The following is a 19574-nucleotide window of genomic DNA, read 5'->3' as shown; positions in this document are numbered from 1 at the left end:
CGTTGTTAATCCCACTGGGCTAGACCGAAGTATTGTTTACGTAGATGTTTCACCAACCCTGCCCCTGAATAAATCATTCACTTATACCTATAGGCTAAACTGAAAAGGGCCTGAGGTTTGGACGATTTGAGCTGATCTGAGACAACACACATTCATTCATTCATTTATTACACTTCTATACCGCCCCCATAGCCAGGGCTCTCTGGGTGGTTTACAGAAATTCTAAAATTAAGATAAAAATGAGTATACAAAATTTAAAATTCTAAAACACAGAACATACACACATAAAGCATTAAAAACCATTAAAAAACTAAACATGTGGGTGATTAAGACAGCGCCTTCTCACATGCACAGGGTTGGGAGTTGAGGGTTTGCTTCATTTCGATCCAAGGTCTGTTAGCTAGTGTAACCCTGTAACACTGACTCAAACAATGCGCCCATGATGTAAAATAAATGAAGCTACACTGTGAGCTGCCTTGGATGTTCAAAAGAAATGCCCAAGAGTGGAAGCACAAAGAACTTATTTATTTATTATTTATTTAGAATATTTATATACCGCTCCCCAATGAAAATTTTTGGAGCGGTGTACAAGATAAAATGAACTTGTGCTTCCTCCCTCCATACTTCCAGCCCTCACCTGTGGTTCTCTTGCAGGAAAAGTCCTATTAAGTCTCTGAATCAGGAGAATGCACATACGTCACACTTGAGAAAAGTTCGGGGAGCATGGGGAGAAGTATGATACACTTTCGCACGCTCTCTTTTTACTTCTTTATAGGAGTTTTGTATCTTACAATATGTTTAGTCATAAGAACGTAAGAAAAGCCATGCTGGATCAGACCAAGGGTCCATCTAGTCCAGCATTCTGAACACAGAGTGGCACAATCCACCATTTCACTATCCAGTCCCCAGCATATGGTGGACAACAAAACTATAGTGGCCTGTGTCTCCTGCAAGAAGCAGGCAGATAGGCAAACAAGGAGCCAGCAGCATGCTTTTGAAGAGATCCACCGCTGATGAGTGCAAGCAGAAATGAGAAAGGAAAAGGCCCATATTTGAAGGGGGAGGGAAATAAAGGCATCTACTTCAAAGAGAAAAATAATTGCCCTACATTCTCTATCATTTCCATTGTGGATTTTTTTGCCTTGAGTAAGTTCTCCAGTAGAAAATGACAAAAAGTTGGAGACCTAAAAATCTGAGCTGACAATTCAGCATACTAATTTCTGCAGGTACAATTTTCCCCTGAGTGCATCTTTATAAGGACAAAGAGACTGACAAACCCAAAGAAGGAATTAATTCATAGATATGATCATTCTTGTCCAAAATCAAGGAAGTAATGTGTTTACAATGAGGCAAAAAAACACAGTAACAAATTTCTATCCTGGAACAGACAGTGATGTCAGTAGTTACAGTTAAATGGGCAGTGTATTCCAATTATAAGCCTAATTAATTCATTTAAGGCTCAACCCTATGTATATTTAGACACAAAAATGTCCTACAATTCCCAGCATTTCCCAGCCAGCCATTCTGGCTGGGAAATGCTGGAAGTTGTAGGACATTTTTTCTGTCTAAACATGCATAGGATTGCATCTATATTAATATAAATTTAGACATCAAAAGCAAACTTAGCTGTTGGACTGGGACTTCCAGACATGTTGCACATTTTCTTGTGCAAAATATGGCGCCCCCTGCTAAACATGTTTACTCAGAAATAAAGTTATACTTTCCCCCTAATAAGTTTGGTTAGGACTGCAGCCTTAAGTTGGCTATTTCTAGATTTTTTTGTGGTAATAATCATTTGAAAATGAAAATGTCCACTTGAATGATCAAGAGTAAAGAAGATGGGGTTGGTATAAGATAGAGAAGTTATACTGGGGATGGCAATTGTGTTATGCAAGAACAGCCATGAGGAATCAGACCAAAGGCCTTTCTGGGTATTGGCCGACCACCTGCCTCAGGGATGCCCACAAGTAGGACATGAATGCAACAGCACCCTCCTCCTTGTGTTTGACAGAAATATATATATTTTCCAGCAGTATCCTGGAAGTAATACTAGTAGCCATTGTTAGCCTTGTCTTCCATGAATCTGCTTAACCAATCTTTTTAAAAACTATCCAAGTTAGTGGCCATGTCGGCATCTTGTGGTATTCTTCTTGCAATAAGAAGTATTTCCTTTTATCTGTCCTCAATCTCCCACCATTCAGCTTCATGGGATGACCTTGGGTTCTGGTATTATGAGAAGGGGAGACGCCTCCCTATACACTTTCTCCACACCGTGCATAATTTTGTGCACCTCTATCATGTCTCCCTGTGTTATATAGTCTATAAATGCTATAAAAACATGGAAAAAATTAAAAGGGCATTAGTTCCCACTGAGATTTCAATTTTAATTGGAAATTTGGAGTTCACTCTGTGTTTGCCTTCCAATTTCAAGCCTAAATATCCAGTGATAGCTGCCCATAGATGAAGTCCTGCAATTTAAAAGATTGCTGTGATTCCTACAAAGCCAGAAGGCCACAATAAAGACATGTGGAGCTTATTGTCATATAGTTCTGCTAGATTTCAAGTGGGCAGTGTCAATCTAGTATCAGTACATCAATAAAATACCGTCTGTATGGATATATAAATGAGTGCTCTTTAGCACATGGGCATAGCCCATTGGAAAGTGCTAACTAAATTTTAAGTAGTAGAAATAATAACTAATGTAAACTTACTTGTGCCTGAAAGCAGAGACAAAGGAACAATACTGGCAGCTGTACTTGTCTTCGCGAGTAAACATGGCCAGTGCCAAGTGACTCCTCTCGTGCGATCGTAGACCCTGCATAGACATCAAAACCCGGTCACACTGGCTGCAGTGGTAGCCACCAGGTCTGGTTTCATCTTCCAGTGATGGTCCAGATTCAGCTTCTGCAAGTTCCACAGTGGCAACACTGCCAGGGTCTTTGGCTCCCTCAACACCCTCCAAGAAAGCTGCATGTGAAGGATCTTCAGCTTCCTGCTAAAAGACACACATCCCCCCAAAGCCATCAATTCTCTCTCCCTTCTGCTCTATTGTTACCATTAAGTCTATGGAAGTCTATGGTTTTTCTCTTATGGTAGCATCACTACAACTACAACTACGAGCAGATTCTGAAGGGGAAAAAACCCATCCTTGCAATCACAGTGAAGAAGATGGCTTTACAGAAATACCCAGCCTGACTACATTAGTGGCCAACAGCATTGCTGGAGCACATCACTTCACAAGATTGCCAAGGTTTTCACAATACCTCACTTCATTAAATGGAAACAACACAAATTCTAAGGAAAGGACGAACTTCCTTATACAAGATGACTGGAATGCTTTCTGTCCTTCCTTTAGCTTCCTGGTATAAAATTGGCACAGGACATTGCACTGCTAATGCTCAGCTTTTATGCAGAATTGCCTAAGAAGGTATTTTTCCAATTTGCTTCATTTGCTGCATTGTCTATTACCAATCTACCTGGGGTTTTCTCAAATTAAGTAACGTAATATCTTTTTGTCACATAATGTGGTGGGTGGTGGGAGGGTGGGAAGAACACCAGAAAGACAACATAATATTAATTGGTCTTCTCAAGTACAGTGGTTTAAATCCTTGGGTATTCGATTTCCTTTTTGAGTTAATCTGTAGGAAATATCTAATATGTATTCCTTGGCTAAAGTTCTACAGATATTTAACAGACCCTTTCCACCACACAACCCCTAGTCCTAGAGAACAAAATTCAAAAAGGGGAGTTCTCTCATAAATTTGTAGGAAGTGAAGTTTGCATTTGTTACTACATTTGAAGATAGGGAGTTGTTTTAGTATAAGCATTCACTCAGTCCTTCACTCATTCTACGTGAAAAGATAGAACGCATTCCAGAGTGCTCCCAGAAGACCAACATATACAAGCACTCACTTGGACATGAAGAAGTAGGTTCACAACAAGTCCACCCACTCTACTCCATGATCCCCTATGCTCACACAAAGAGTTTAAGTGAAAGGTCTTCTGTAAATGGAAGATATACACAGGGTTGTGTGTACTCAGATGCTTTTATTTTATTTTTAGAGCAATCTGAACCAAGGTTAATTCAGATTCTGCAGCAACCAACGTTGCAAATATGCAAATAGAGCAAATGTGTGTGTTTTAGCTCAAAGAGAAATGGGGAGATATGGGGTCATGCAAGGCACTGAAGCCCTGGTTCTCCTCAAGAAGAGTGGCTTAAACAAATAGAATGGGAAACTTATTCAGCAATTCCTCTGGCTTCCGAGATTTCATCAGGAATATCCCACGTATTTTCAAACACAGCTTTACACCCAATAAGGACTACAAAATTGAAAACAGAGTTGAAAAGCTTAGAAAATAGAAAAAATAAAATAAAACGGAGATTCAAAAACAAAGCTAAATTCTGCAGCATCTATGTAGACCTGGATATACAACTTATACAGCACTACATTGGTAGCAGATGCTACTATACAGGGCACAAATGTATGCAATCTTTTAGAAATATGTGTTCCAATCCTCCTTTTTTTAAAGGTTTTTTTTTTTTTTAAGTACAACAGTGGTGCAGAAAAAAATTTAAAAATCTGCCCAGCTGTAGACTTTCTGTTCTCAAAAGAAAATATTCCCATGCATCCGGGGGACAGGGATGGGAGGACACTATGGTCCAAGAAAGTACCCCCAAGAAACAAAGCAAAGTTAAGTCCAATAAAAATGTAAAGCAGTATAGAAATGTTATTATTCATATTCAATATGCTTAATTTCAGCAACGTGGTGCCTGATCCAGAATTCCCTGGAACTCAAGGATAATTTGGTTCATTTCCCTCTTGAGGAGACCAGGCCTTTAGTCCCCAAACTCAGCTCTTCAACGTTCTCACCTTGACGGCAGCAGACACCGAGGAACCATTCCCATATTGGACATGTTTACGAAGGTGGTTGCAGATGGCTCGAAGCGTCGGATGAACCTCCACACAAAATTTACACTTGTAGCCCACCACCTTCCTCTCCTTCAGCTTTGCAACTTCTTCCAAACTACCAAAAGGCTGTAAGGCGACACAACTGAAAACTTAATTAAACCGTCCTTTCTGGAAACAAAGGTGACAGATTTCTAGACTGCGCTACAAAAACATTGAAGCTTGTTAGAATAAGTAAGCCACTCAGGTGGCACAAGTTTATTCTAAAGGTTCATGTTTAAAAGTCCCTAAATGGATTTAGTGTGCCATTAAAATATTGCTGTAAGCCCTTGGGGCCATGTAGAAAATCTAAAATGAAATTTCCAATCTTGTAGCGATATTAAAATATAGAGGCAAAACCTTGCATTTCTATATAGCAAGGGAATAAAAACCTAGGAAGATGACAGTAAAGTATCATCCCTTTCGCCATATATGGGCTATAAATGTAATCCAGTTCTAAAAATGGAACGTTCATGGCTTTTTTCAAAGGAAACCTTGGAATTATATCCAGAGGGGTAGGTGTTTTAGTCTGTAGCATCAAAAACAACAGAGTCTTGTGGCACCTTAAAGACTAACAAATTTATTTATTTAAGCTACTGTGGATACTGCTCACTTCATCAGATGCCTGAAGCATCAACATCAAATTCGTCAATCTATAGACACATGGGGGAGGGGGGGAGAGTAAACAGTGTTATCAGAAGAAAATGAAATGCAAAAAGTACAAACATCATTACCTTAACAGTTGCCATTCACAAGACTTTGTTGGGCAGTAATGACAAGCTTTGCAATGATGAATGGATTGAAATGCAAAACTGAAAAGCAGGAAGGTACAACTGTTAAAGTAATTATCACTGTCTGTACTTTTTTGCATTTCAATTCCCTTTGACACTGTTTACATCTCTCCACACACGCCCACTGTATGTACATATGGATTGGCCAATTTGAGGGTGAATTTTCATGCATCTTATTTGTTTGGCTTTAAGATGCCACACAACTCTTTCATCCTTCTTGGAAACATAGGGAAGGATCCAACAGCTACTAACACTATTACTGGTGTGCTAGAAGATACCAAGACTTGTGCAACGTCAATAGCACTTGCTAGTGTAATGGTTGTGCCAGAAAAACCACTGTGCTAGCAAGCATTATTGATGTTGCACAATGTCGGTTTCTGCTAGCACAACATATATAGAGCTAGTGGCTGGGCACCATTAGATCCTCCCCCAGTTTGTGTGTGAGCATATGCAAGCACTAGAAATCTTTAACAGTCAGCACTCATCATTCCGTCAGAAAATTTCAATTCTAGTTCTGAGCCATTCTAAAAGTAGATTTGCATGGTTTTTGACTGAGAAAAATTCCTGCAAAATTCTCTTGAGATTACAACTCCTAAATAAAATAAAGCATGGGTGTTTCGTGTCTGAAGGCGAGATCTCAAACTGCATAGTTAGCATGGAAGACTAGCAAAATACTGCTTATTCCTAAATGTGCAGGATCATGCTACAAATTATTCAAACCCAGACATTCTGATATTTGGCTTAAGTTGCCTTAATACTGGTTCTGCATCAAGCCAGCCTAGTAATGGGCATTTTGTTTAGGGCCCGTGGCCATAGTATCTTAACTTCCCTGTCTTTCCCTGATTGATCTTTATTAGATAATCCTTGGCTCCCAACAACCACGCTTGCTTGCTTTCTATTCTTTCTGCCCAGCCACAGAGCTAACTTTCCCCTGACACCATCAGTTTCTGGACTTTAGTCTCCTGTCAGTAGTTGTTGATCCAATGAGATGCATTTATTGTTTTCCTATTATTATGACCAACATGGTGGAAACCCCTTTTAAGAGGTTATTAAAAAACAACTTGCTTTCCATGTGAAGTTTGCAACTCCCGCCAAATGAGGCAAGTTGTTCCAGTACAGTATCAAGTAAATGAAGAAATGTTGTTCTTAAGAAACATGCTTAAAATCCATGGACTTCAAGCACTTCGCATTTGGCTGTCTTCGCAATGGTTTTTCATACCTTCCCAGTGATTTTGCTAAGGAACAAAATTAAATTTTAGCCATATCAGTACCGGGGGGGTCAGAGGAGCAGGTAGGAAGAGCAACAGTTTGCTCAGACCAGAAAGCGATCAGGATTTGGTGCCAAAGAGAAATTAGCGTTGGAAGGAAAAAGGGAATGGGGGAGAAAGAAAATGCCAGGACCAAGGAAGGGGTGGAAGAAATGAAAGAAGGGGGTGTAAATCAAGCTGCAATGTTTAATTGACTTAGGGCTTATTGGCAAACTAAGTCACTGGTGAGCCTGCAGCTCCTTGGCTGCCAAAGGGAATGTGCATCTGGGCGCTAGTAATGAGAAACCTCCTGGGGGCGGAAAAAGAGAAAAAACACCAAATATAAATATAAAATATGAAAACATATCCTTACCCTCTCTTGTTTGAAATCTACAAAAGCACCATCTGCATATTTTTGCTTGCTCAGAAGCTGCTTCCTCCTCTCTTGACGTTTGGCACGCTTCTGGAATTCCTCATTGTGACTGTTCAAATGCGAGGTCAGCTCCGCCATGCTATGCAGTTTACAATCGCAGTGCCTGCACTGGAAGAGGGGGTTCTGGAAGCGGGCGCCGCTTCCCAGGATGGTAAAGTCTCTCTTCAAGTCCTTGCTGTGGTGTTCCGTGTAATGCATGCACAACAGCTCAGCCGTGCTGAAGGAGAGTTTGAAACACTTGACGCACCGGAAGGGAAGCCACTCCATTTCTGGAGCCTCCACCTCCACCTCAGGCTTCTCAAAATCATTCCTCTCCTCTGGCGGAGCGGGAGGCCTTTCGTACTCGTCGGCATACACCGCAGTGAAGTAACCCCCCAGCTTACTCGCATGTTGCTTCTTAGGGAACACCCCAGGGTGGCGTTTCATGTAGTGGGACACAATTCCTTTTTTGCTAAAGGACTGGAAGGAGCAGAGAGAGCATTTCTTCTTCTCCACTGCCCTCCTCAGCTCCTCGCTCAACTGAGGAGAATCTTCCTTTGGGGGCGATGGAATTATCACTTTGTTGGGTTTGTCGCTGACAGTCCTTGAAGCGGCTAAGCAATGAGTATAGTAAGCATCAATGTCATGACGCTTCTGATAATGTGCAGCCAAACCTTTACGAATAGGGTTCGTGTAGGAACACAAAGCACACTTAAAGAGGTTGTTCTTGCCTTCCGGTTGGGCCCGAACGTTGTTGTGTTTTATTCGGTAGTGACGAGCTATCCCTTTCCTGGTGGAGCAAAAATACTTACAGAGTTGGCATCGGAATACAGTGTGAGAAACCAAATGGGAACTAGAGAAGTGTGAAGGAGGCACTGAATCATCTCCAACTATCTCCTCAGGAGCAATTTCTGGAGAAGGCTTAATTTCAGTGACTATTTCAGGCTCCAGAGAGGCAGGGAACTTAGGAGGAGACTGCGCAAACACATCAAATTCAGGCTGGTTATGGTATTTTTCGTAATGAATTTTGAGTTTCTCTAAAGTGCCATGCGTGTAAGGGCACAATTTACACCTGTAAGCACCATACCCTTGCTTGAAAATTCTACTGGTCTCCTCCACATCATTCTGGTTCATGTCATTAGGTTGCTCCACATCGTGCACAAAATCTTCTGCAGTGACCTTTACTGAGGGATGCCTTTTCTGATAGTGTGTAAGAACACCGTGGATGCGTGTATTAATATACGGGCAATGCCTACATTTGTATACAGCTCCTGGGTTAATATCTATGTCTTGTGCAAAATCTGCAGCTTTAACTTTCATCCCAGGATGCTTTTTGCCGTAATGTGTCAGAAGCCCATGCAAGTTGTTGTATTCTGACTGGCAAACTGTGCACTGGTATGGCGTTGAGGATATTGCAGGATTCACAGAGGTGAGCTGGATAGCTTTCTCTTGGGAAAGGTTTGAATCTTCTGCATATTCTGCATCCTGGTCCACCTGTGTTGCTGCTATATGGTTCTCAGAATTTACCCTGGCCCCAGCATCATTGGATGCAGGGTTGGCTTTATCAGCAGCATCTTTCTCCTTGATGATATCTAGCAATACTGATTCATCTCCATTCATAGCCCAGGGATGAAAAGCTTGGTAGTGATTAGTAATGTCCCAAATGGACGATGCTTCAAAAATGCAGTCTCTGCATTTATAGGTTTTCATCTCGGATGGTATTAGTAGAGCTGGAGGTGAAGGATCAGGCCCTGCCCAGAGCTTCGTTGCCATGTATGTGTAGTCAACATAATGCTCAGGATGTCGCCTTTGGTAATGCACAAGCAAGCCGCTAGGCTCAGCATGAGAATAGATGCACCATTCGCAATGATATCCAGCTTCTATCAAGCCATCCAAAAATGCCCATCGTAAAATAGACGTGACCGTGGCCTTCAAACTGGGATGGTCCTTTTTAATGTGCTTCCGCAGCGCGTAAAAATAAGGAGATGTGTAAGAACACTGCCTGCATTTGAGAGCTCTCAGCTTAGCCTTTTCTCGCTCAGTATTGGAAGAGGGAGTCTGCAGGCCACCAGGGGAGTTTTTCTGGCCACGATCACAAAGGCTCCTGATTGTGGCAGTGTGCTGCCTAATCACATCTGCATTGGCTTTGAAATCACGGTGCTTCTTTTGGTAATGTATGAGTACGCCTTTCACGGTCCGGTTCCCATAATCACAGTGCTGGCAGAAGAACATCTCATTCTCTGAGGGAGCTACAGCACTCTCGGAGCTGCCTCTATTAAGCTGTTGCATAGATACTGGTGGTCTGTGAACACCAGGAGGCATATCTCCAGCTCTCATCATTGCTGCAGTGGGAGGTGCCTGCCTAATGTATTTTGCAGTAACTTTTATCTCTGGATGCCTTTTCTGGTAATGCACCAGCACGCCAACCACTGACCGGTTGCTATAAGAGCAGTGCTTGCAGTAATAAAGTTCAGTGGTAAGGTCTGGAGGTGGTGGAGGTGGTAGTTGTGAAGACATGTTGGACATTTTAGGGGAGACAGGTGATCCTAATTCATAAGCCATCTGAGCCAGGGCCGAGCCCCGTTCCACAGATACCACACGCATTGTCTTCTGAATCCTGAAATAGGAAGCCTTCTCTTCAGGATGTTTTTTCTGGTAATGCACTAAGACAGAATGCATATTAGGACTTGCAAATGAACAAACATCACAATCATAAACCACAACGCTATTTACCGATGACTCCTTCTGGCTTTCAGATTCTGGGCTATTACCTTTCGAAGAATTTTTGCTAAAAGCAGCAGGTACACCAGTCCCACGCGCAACTGGAGTTGAAGTGGCCAGACTTTTCGGAGCAGAGTTCAAGATCTCCCTCAGAGTTTGTGACTCCGAACTTAACCCCTCTTGCTGCTCAATCACATAGCTGGAAAATATCATTGCATTGTTAATTTTGACTGTTGGGTGCATTCTTTGGTAATGTGGCATTAGGCTCCTAACATTCGGGCTGGTGTAAGAGCAGAAGCGACAGCGGTAGATCAAATCAGAATGATCAAAATTTAGTACATTCATAGCTTCAGGATGATGTTCACCATAATGCTGTTGCAGGTCTTCAAAGTTTGTATAATCAATGTAACATTCAAGACATCTGTAGACTGCACTGTGATCATTGGGATCCAGGATATATCTAAAGCTGAACTTAATGTAGGGATGCATCCGTTGATAATGAGTGCTAACGCTCCTGGCAGATTTGTTGCTGAAGTCACAGTGTTTACAATAGTAAAGCCTTCCAGAATCACCGTAATCAGAGTTGTCATTGTTTTGATCGGATCCATATATACTTGATTGGCTACCTAAAGCAGATGAATTCAGACCTTGATCCTTCAAGCCAATTGAAGAACAATAATAGTCCTCCTCATCCTCAGATATAGTTAGCTCAATTTCTGCCCCATTGGTGGAATTGTAATCATGGGGGATATTCCTGTAGTTGGACTCTTTCTGAGACTCACTGGTATCTCTTCCCCACATTTGTTGGGAAGCGAAAGATGCCATTTCCATTAGTGGTTCAGCTTGTTCTTCTTCCTTGTCGAGTTCTACTTCTATCTCCACTTCATTGTCTTCCTCTTCCTCTTCATCGTCCTCTACGTTAATCACTGCATCTTCTTGCTGCTTGTTTTGACTTATTTTACTTTGCAAATTGCTAGCTATCTCATCGATTCTTGTTCTCTTCTTCACTGGTGACAGATCTAGGGGGAAGTCATTGGACATCTTTCTAGAGGCTTTCGCTACGAAGTTGTTTTTAGACGACAGCCCAAGAATTGAGGTCTGGCTTTTCTTCACAGTGCTGGGAGAGGCATGAGCATCAGGCTCACTGTCCTGTGGTGTATTTGACGAGGGGCCTTCATATTTTGGCAAGTTGTCACAAAACGAGTGCTTGTGTTGCTGATGAACCCGAAGGCCTTTCAAGGTAGTTGTGGAATAATTGCACATGGTACATTTATACGGATGCTGTGAATTGGACTGCGGAGACTGTTGCTGCTGCTGCATGGAATCCATCATTCCCCCAGACTTCCTGCCATTGATATTGCCCCCATCATAGGATACTGTGCTTTCATTTAAAGAAGAAGCTATGCTTTCAGTTTGAGAATTCACCGCATCCCAGTCTGATGCTGCACCAGTGTGACACTGTTTATGAGCTCCAAGTTTGAAGGAGCTCTTGCAAGTGAAAGGACATTCATCACATTTGTATACTGCTGTCTTTCCAGACAGGTGAATGTTTTCAATATGGCGGGAAATGCTCCGCCGATGCATGGTAAGGAAAGGGCAGAAAGGACACTGGAATCTATTCATAAACCTTCTAAATGGGATCCCCTTTGTTTCCAATAGCTTGTGGCCCTCAGATCCCATAAGTTGCTCTGCCGTTAGTCCTGAGGTTTGGTGATCCATGGAGTTCAAACCATTCTCACTGTCTAGTTCATTTAGTTCGTCGTCAGAACTGGAGTCATTCAGCATACTGTTTGTATCCATATCAGCAGAAGAATTTGCCATGTCAGCAATCCCGTAACGAGATCTGTCAGACAAATTAACTATGCCCGAGTTGTGAGGCACCTTATGTTTCATGTGAGGATAGGAAACAGAGGAAAATTTTGAAGACGAAGAGTTGGACCTGACAAGAGAATTGTTCATGGAACTTCTATAGTTTGGGATGTTTGCGTTAGGCATCTCTCGTCCAGAAGCATTCATGGGGATATAGTTAGAGTTTGGGGTGGGGCTTGGTGGACCCTTGCTTGATACATCTGGCATATTGGTCCCATCCTGTTGCTGCCTCAGACTTGACAATATTTTCACCATGCTGCGATGTTTTTTCATCATATGATCACACCAACGTTCCCTTCGAGGCGTCTGGTAACTACACCATTCACAACAGAAGTTGCCTCTTGATTTAGTTAAAGGCTTGACCATAGACTCCAAGATACTGCGCTCTACAACTTCGGCTGGAAGTTCTTTGCACGAGTCCTGTACTGGTACAGATGTAGATGCCGATTCGGAGAGAGCAGCTGAAGCAGTGGGAGGAGTGGAGCTCTCCTTCAGACTGTTCTTGTGATACATCTTCTGGTGTTTGATAATCCTTGCACGTCTCGGTGATTTGTAGGTGCAGAACTGGCAAGAAAAAACCTTACCAAAGCCTTCATGCATCATGATGTTGTAATTTAAGGAGCCAGCACCAGGTGATCCAGCTGGCGATCCTCCAGCCTGAGCACCATGCACTTTCCGCGTGTGTTCTATGAGAAGGTTTTTGGATCGGAAATAACGCACGCAGAATTTACACTGGAAAAACTTGTTTGCTGGTTTAGAGAGCATATGTTGGCCATAATAATTCTGGCTATGGCTGTAGTAATTTCCAGTCCCCAGCTGAGCTGCATTTTGTCCTAAAAAGAGAAGAAATAACATTATTTTAGAAATAGATATACTTACTATACTGCCACCCCTTTTTCCCCTTTTCTTTTCTCAAAATTGTAATTATCCACAAAGTCTCAGTTTATAAATACTTCCTTCAATGTAGTAAAATCGATCTACCACTTCCAGTTTTCTTCCAAGAAATTGGGTGGTAAATACATAACTATTTGTGACATGTAAATGGTAATTATTTCTTTAAAGCTAAACAAAGGAGTAATGAACAACTGTGTAAAACAACAACAATGGGATAACATGCCAGTCTAATGAAGATGTGTTTGTGACAAATGCAATTAGTAGGAAAAGATTGCCATCAGTGGTACTGGATTAGAAAATAGTTTCATCACTACTTCTCTTGAAATGTATGCACATTATTGTGTGTGCATGTGCTTGTGTACACATCTATCTATCGGCACACACACACACACACGTAATAATGTACATGTATTCCAAAAGAAGTATTAACTTTCTAAGAAGTAGTGTTGGATTTCCTGAATGTAACAAAGACGTCTTATGAAAAGCTACACGTAATGGTTATTGGGGAATAAATATATCACATGGGGTTATGACGTTTTTAAAATTTTTGGTCAAGTGTTGGAACCAACACATATGATGGGCACTACTCCATTAGTGGTCCATTTAACGAAAACTTGTGGGAACCCCTGTAGTTGAATGCCACCGATACAATTCTATAGGCAATTGCATGACATTCAATGTAGGTTTTCAATGGAATCCAAACAGTCAGTAATGGAACATGGCCAGTACTTAGTGAATACGAAAGCCTCAGGTTCACCTGCAATTCAATGTGCTATCATTTATAAGCTATCATAAGATGTGCACATGGCCCAGTAGGATAGTAGCCTGAGAATGCTGCAATGGAATAAAATCTTAAAACGACATTTCAAATAGTAAGTTAAGAAAGTTACAATATTTACCTGCCATTTCATCTGCAATTGCAAATTCATCTTTTACAGAAGAATATTCCACCTCAGCCTGGTCACTACTATTCATGGAACTAAACCTTGACTGGCTAGGTGTTTCCTCAGCAACATCTGTGGGCTGTAGAAATGCGGTATGAACATCCTGAATGTGAGCTTTAAGATCTTCGTAGGATGGTGCTCGAAAATCACAGCCATCACACTGCAGCACCTCCATAGTCCTTATTGGTACGTTTTACATTAGGAAATCCTGAGGAGGGAAAAAGAGGGTGGGGGAGACACAAAGTGTCAGAGAAACCTTTTAAGAATGAAAAAAATATATTAGCATCTGACTGACATCCCCCAAAATGTTAGAGTAGCATAAATTTACCCTTGGGCAAATATAGGAAGACCTCTTCAGAAACATTCACCTTCACCTGCAAAAAGTACAGCAATATAGAGCAGCAACAAATTCTTACAGGATTCTCAGAGGTCACACTGTGATAACATTCAGGTGTATGACTCATAACTACTTTGTGCACAGGACTTGCCCAATTGCCTAAGTTTGCTCAGCTCTTACCTGCTCTTAACATCAGCCCATCTGTCTCCAACAAAGAACAAGGAAACATATGGTAGAAAGTCACCAACAATAAAATGCAATGGAACTATTGTTACAGGGGAAAAGTTTTCTTTTCAGACACTTCCCTAGAAGCCTAAAAGTAGATTGTTTACTTAGATTTTATCTAAGTACCATGTATGGCACCTGAAGTTCAGGTGTCATACATGGTACTTCCAACCTTCACAAATATAAGTAGGTTAGGATGAAACCACCTAGCCAAGATACTGGATTTGCATCCAAGTCTCCCACTGTAAACTCAACACTCTAGCCACTACACTACACAACTGTTATCTGTTAACTAGCTGCCTCCCTTTCCAACCTATTACTTTTGGAATTGCAGATTTGTTTTTACGGTATTCTAATGCTTACTGATTTTTTAAAATAATCTCCTTTACGGAGTTGCAGAGGATATAGCACCTAGTCATCCATCCAAGATACAATAGGAATCTTTCAACAGAAAGATCATAATTACATCATCCCTGCTGCAATGTTTCATGGGTCATGATTCTACTCCTTGAAGACCGCAAGTTCAGTACATGATCCTTGTTAAAATCTGTTGTTTCTATAATTCTGGGAGATGGATAATGAATAGGTTGGAAACATGGCACTTTCTGTAGAAAGAAGTGTATGTAAAAGGTAGATTTTGGGGGGGGGAAGTAATTCGACCCCAGCATTCCATGGATCAAGCAGCAATTATTAACTTCATGAATGAATTGCTTATTTTAAAGTCTCCTCACATACTCAAGCCGGTCACATTCAGCCTAGGAACTCCACAAGTCCAAAAGATGGAACAGCAGCCTATATATATGCCTTGATGAAAATTCCCTTTCTCTTATTGTAGAGCGATAGAAGCTACTGCTACAGAATGCTCAAAGCACAACAGTATTATGTCAGTGTAATAAAGAAAGTCGCTGCTGTCAGGATTCTACATCACAAGAACGTTCTTCCTGGTAGTATGGTTTTTTAATGTTTTTTTTTAACTCTGTGAGCACAAAGGCACATGTACAGACAGGATTTTAAATCCTGCAGTGCACTGATTCACCACTTTGCCTCCTCTTTGCACCCTTCTCCTTCCTTGCACTGGAAGAATGAACAGGGGCACTGCCTTTTTTCCCCCCAGCTAACAGAGTTAACAACAATCAAGATACTCAAATCTTTTATGTGCAAGCACCAGACCAGACTGTGGAAGAGGTTGCTATCTGCTCTGGATCAAATTACAGCAGTGAACACGGAGGCCCCACCCCACAAGTCTCCTTTAGCACAGTCCATTAGACCTGAAAACAATCCCTCCCCCCACCCTCCTCTCTTGCCATGGTGCAGCAGACAACTCCTGAATTCAGAATGCTCCATAGGAAGAACTAGAAGAAAGAAAGAAAGAAAGAAAGAAAGAAAGAAAGAAAGAAAGAAAGAAAGAAAGAAAGAAAGGATCCTCCACTTTTCACTGTCCTTATAACCTCCCCCTCCAAGTGTAGTCTTTTCATCTGAGCCAAACAAGCCATAGCTCTGCTGAATGTGTTTATCACACTTTCAAGAGATATGTGAGCTCCTGCGTCACTGAAGCTTTAAGACTCACTAAGCTGCCCTAGTCCTCTGAGCTTTAGAAGAGAGTGCAGCCATTTTAGCTCAGACAAGTCATGTACTCAGAGAGAGAGGGAGGGAGGGAGGCTCAGAGTTCCTAGCCAGCACACAACATGGCTTCACTTATCTCGGCCCCATCTCCAAGCGTACCAGATTCTTCTCTTCCCCACCCCACCACCACCTCTTCTTTCTCCCCTCCTCCTTTTCCAAGACCAGCAAGGAGCAGTCTGATGATTTAGCCCTTGCAGAAATGAACAGTTGCCTGAGGACACCAACACAGCTGTCTGGCCGGCATCTGTCCACTCCCTTAACACGACCATGGGCAAAACATCTCTGAAGGCTCCTTCTCAATCCCACAAATGTTCCACAAACAGCAGCTTTCCTGGCTTAAGCAAAAGAGCCTTAATAGACTGAAGCAAGAAGTGTCACCTTTTCTAATAACAACAATAAATAAAATAGAAGAAAGGGGGAGGGGGGAGAAAAGGAGAGAAGGGAGGGGAAAGCCCTCCAGTATACTTCAGCCCCTTGGGAGTCGTTCTTCTATGCACAGAAGACATACCATCTGACTCTGCCTGCCAGATTCCAAAGTCTAATGACCTTTGTTAATCACCAGCCAAGCTGTCTGCCTCAGCAAGCCTTGCCAATAGGCACACCCTTCAACACAAAGGCTGGAGCTATTCCTTTTGGAGAGAGGTTCTATGAAAGCTCCATTGTGTCGGAAAACTGAGGGGAAAGAGAAAGCGAGGTGGAAGTGGAAGGCGGGGGAGCGAGAGATCTTTCCCCTTAAAATACTGTGGAGCTTTTAGGGAACAAAGTGACAAAATGGCCTTCCTCCACGGTTTCTGCTTGTTTGGAAAGTTCTTAAGGTTGGCTTGGGAAACAAAAGCAGGGAGCGAGAAGGAAAAATTAAAACACCTCACCCCAAAGTAAAACTCAAATCTCTGTCGCCGAACAAGAAAAGCAACAGAGAACTGTCACCAGTCACCAGCCCCATATGCTGGCACTTCCTTGACGTTACCTTTGAATGATGTTAACTCTGGCCTGCCCGTACATAAAACACTCAAGACCAAATATTCAACTCATTCTCTAGCTGTGTGTGATCACCGGGTGTTCATCGAGATAAAAACAGATCCCATCAAATTGAGCGGAAGGGGCACAAAATTCCATGTTTCCTCTTAATAGATGTGCTTTTGTATAGCTCCCATTCACTTCAATGGAAGTTGTGCAGGAGGCATTCCTGGCAGATTGTGACCACCGATTTTTAAATTATTTTTAAGGAAGAGCTTTTAAAATGGCTCCTAACCTTCATTAAAAAAATCCAAATCATGCAAAGTGGGAGTATTGCTAGTGACAACTTAGCAGCCCTTCACTTTCAAATTTTCACCAAAATCAGAAGAAAATGGGTTTTTTAAATTATTATTATGTAAGTATTTCTGGTCATGGTTCAACCATTTCAAGATGGGGGGGCAAATTCCCCAAAGACCTAACATGGTTTAAGTGATCAAGGAAATCCAAAATACGATGTCTGTATTTTTCTTTGTCTATGGAAGATAAAGAGCAGAAGGACCCATCTGTCAGCCGAAGAATGGAGCTCATTTTCACTGCAGATGTTAATATGCTGTCAAGATGCACATGAAAGAGAGATATATGGAAACAATATCGGCATGTTTGTCCATAATGACAAAGGCAGCAGTTGCAACATTTCCATGTGGTTATAACCAGGACTGTTCATACTTTGCAGTACTAAAAACAAAACAAAAATAAAACTCTACTAAGGTTACCCAACAACCCAACATTTGGCAACCAGAATAAAATTAGGCAAATATAATAAAACTGTATGAAAGTGTTTTGGGAGAGTGGTAAGGACAGAAAGCTGTAGTCAAAGAAGATGAAGGACTTATGTTCATGGTACTGAAGCTGCCATAACCCACAGTCAAGCATGCCACACACACACACACACAATCTGAATTTCTAATTCAGTCTGGGTGTTTGTTTTTGTTTTTTGCTACCTAAATTGAAAGAACCATAAAACTATTTCCATATACCTAGGGTGGGAGTAGGGAATTTAAATTTATTTTTATTGAACAGCAGCCCCTTCCCATCCCAGAGCTACTTTTGAAACCGCACATTTTCAAAAACAGAATTTTCTATAGCACAGAGTTCAGGGGTTCAAAGCACACAGGGAGGGGAGGGGTGTCTTTACTTTTACAATGCCTTTATATTATCCCAAGTAGTTCTTTGGATTCCAGCCATTATTATTTTTTAAATTATTCTAGTATTCAAAATCTTTCAAGCTTCATAGCACGTGTCTCCTTAATTATTTAAAGCAGCAGACACAAATCATGCATGCCTACACAGGTTACAACCCTCCAAGCTCTTATCGTGGAGTGGACACTTTTTCTTTAAATAAGATGGAGTTACATGCATGTTGAACATTTTCATAAGACCCAGTTCAAGATGGATCTTAAGTTGAATACAGGAAGACTGGAGGGGGAAAGGTCATCTTATGATGGGGGGAAATGGTCGTGTGAATCCTCCAAAGATATGCTTGTGGGAAACACATTGTAGGCAAATTCGCTTTCTCCATACATTTGAGCAAACTTGTCTTAATATAATACAGAAGGCGTTAGTATTGGTCTAATCTTCTCTCTATGCTGGAGAGAGATTAGTTTACCAGAAATAAACTTTGAAACAGCAATGTGATTCAACAGCCACCTAATTATAGACCTTACAAAACCTTCAAGAAATAGAACCTGAAATGCCATAAGCAACACTATAGGGGATTTTTCTACCAAAGAAATCTTGATTTAAATGCAAAGAAGACTATTATTTACTGCAAAACCTACTCCTACCAGTACTAGTGTAGTGCTTTATATAGACAACTTATGAGTTTCTTTGGGACAGTTTAACATGGCACTTCATTATTAGTAGTCGTAGTAGCAGTAACTATCATGCCTTGCATCAATCATGTTAGGTCCTCTTCAGACATAAGTATGCTCTGCAAACCATAGTTAGCCAACAGAAGCCAGATTTGGAATGCATACTATTTCCACCCTCCTCTGAAGAGAATCCTGACCTTATTTACCTAGCTAGTATTAACTAAGATTTAGTACTACAAAGCTACCAGGTACCCTCATAAAAATGATTTGCAAACCTAGTTCAAAGCAAAATTTCAAATTCTAGTTTATAAGAGAACCATGGCTGGCATTAACCATGCACATGTAATTCTCATCTTGCTAATGTCAAGGAAAGGATTTCAGTTAGATTTTCAGTGAACCAGCTGCATCGAGTCTTAGGCCTTAGCTAGACCTAAGGTTTATCCTGAGGTCATCCCTGCCTGCTCCCGGGATATCCTGTGTGTCATTTACATGAACAGGGATGACCCCAGGACAATCCCGGGATAAACCTTAGGTCTAGCTAAGGCCTTAGTTGTACATCCTTGTTACACATGTAAAAGCAATACATCCCCTTCTTTCCTTTTGGCTCATGAGATATTGAAAGGAGACTCAGTTCAGGCTTCAACATTTTTACAAAAGAGATGGAATTTATCCCTTTGTAGTACTGCTGAGGCGAGAGAGGAAATTGGTGACAGGATGTGGCTACCGCAGATAGAAAA

General features: G+C 41.5%; 1 protein-coding gene across 5 annotated transcripts in view; it reads right to left on the bottom strand.

Moving 5' to 3' along the window:
* The window catches only part of ZNF462 (zinc finger protein 462), a 135358-nt gene that overhangs the window by 54497 nt on the left and 61287 nt on the right, over window positions 1-19574 (bottom strand). For 3 of the 5 annotated variants that reach the window (XM_063129154.1, XM_063129157.1, XM_063129158.1), the window contains exons 2-5: window positions 13780-14032; window positions 7358-12819; window positions 4872-5036; window positions 2712-2995 (exon numbers count right to left, since the gene is read on the bottom strand). In XM_063129154.1, the coding sequence (XP_062985224.1) occupies window positions 2712-2995; window positions 4872-5036; window positions 7358-12819; window positions 13780-13999 (6131 nt within the window). In that variant the 5' untranslated portion in view covers window positions 14000-14032. The remainder of the gene's footprint in view (window positions 1-2711; window positions 2996-4871; window positions 5037-7357; window positions 12820-13779; window positions 14033-19574) is intronic. The other 2 variants (XM_063129155.1, XM_063129156.1) reach the window with 2 other exon arrangements.

The sequence above is a fragment of the Elgaria multicarinata genome, chromosome 6, assembly GCF_023053635.1.
Source record: "Elgaria multicarinata webbii isolate HBS135686 ecotype San Diego chromosome 6, rElgMul1.1.pri, whole genome shotgun sequence".
Classification (NCBI taxonomy): domain Eukaryota; kingdom Metazoa; phylum Chordata; class Lepidosauria; order Squamata; family Anguidae; genus Elgaria; species Elgaria multicarinata.
Note: the sequence above shows the minus strand (reverse complement) of the source record. Positions and strands in the feature narration are given on the sequence as shown.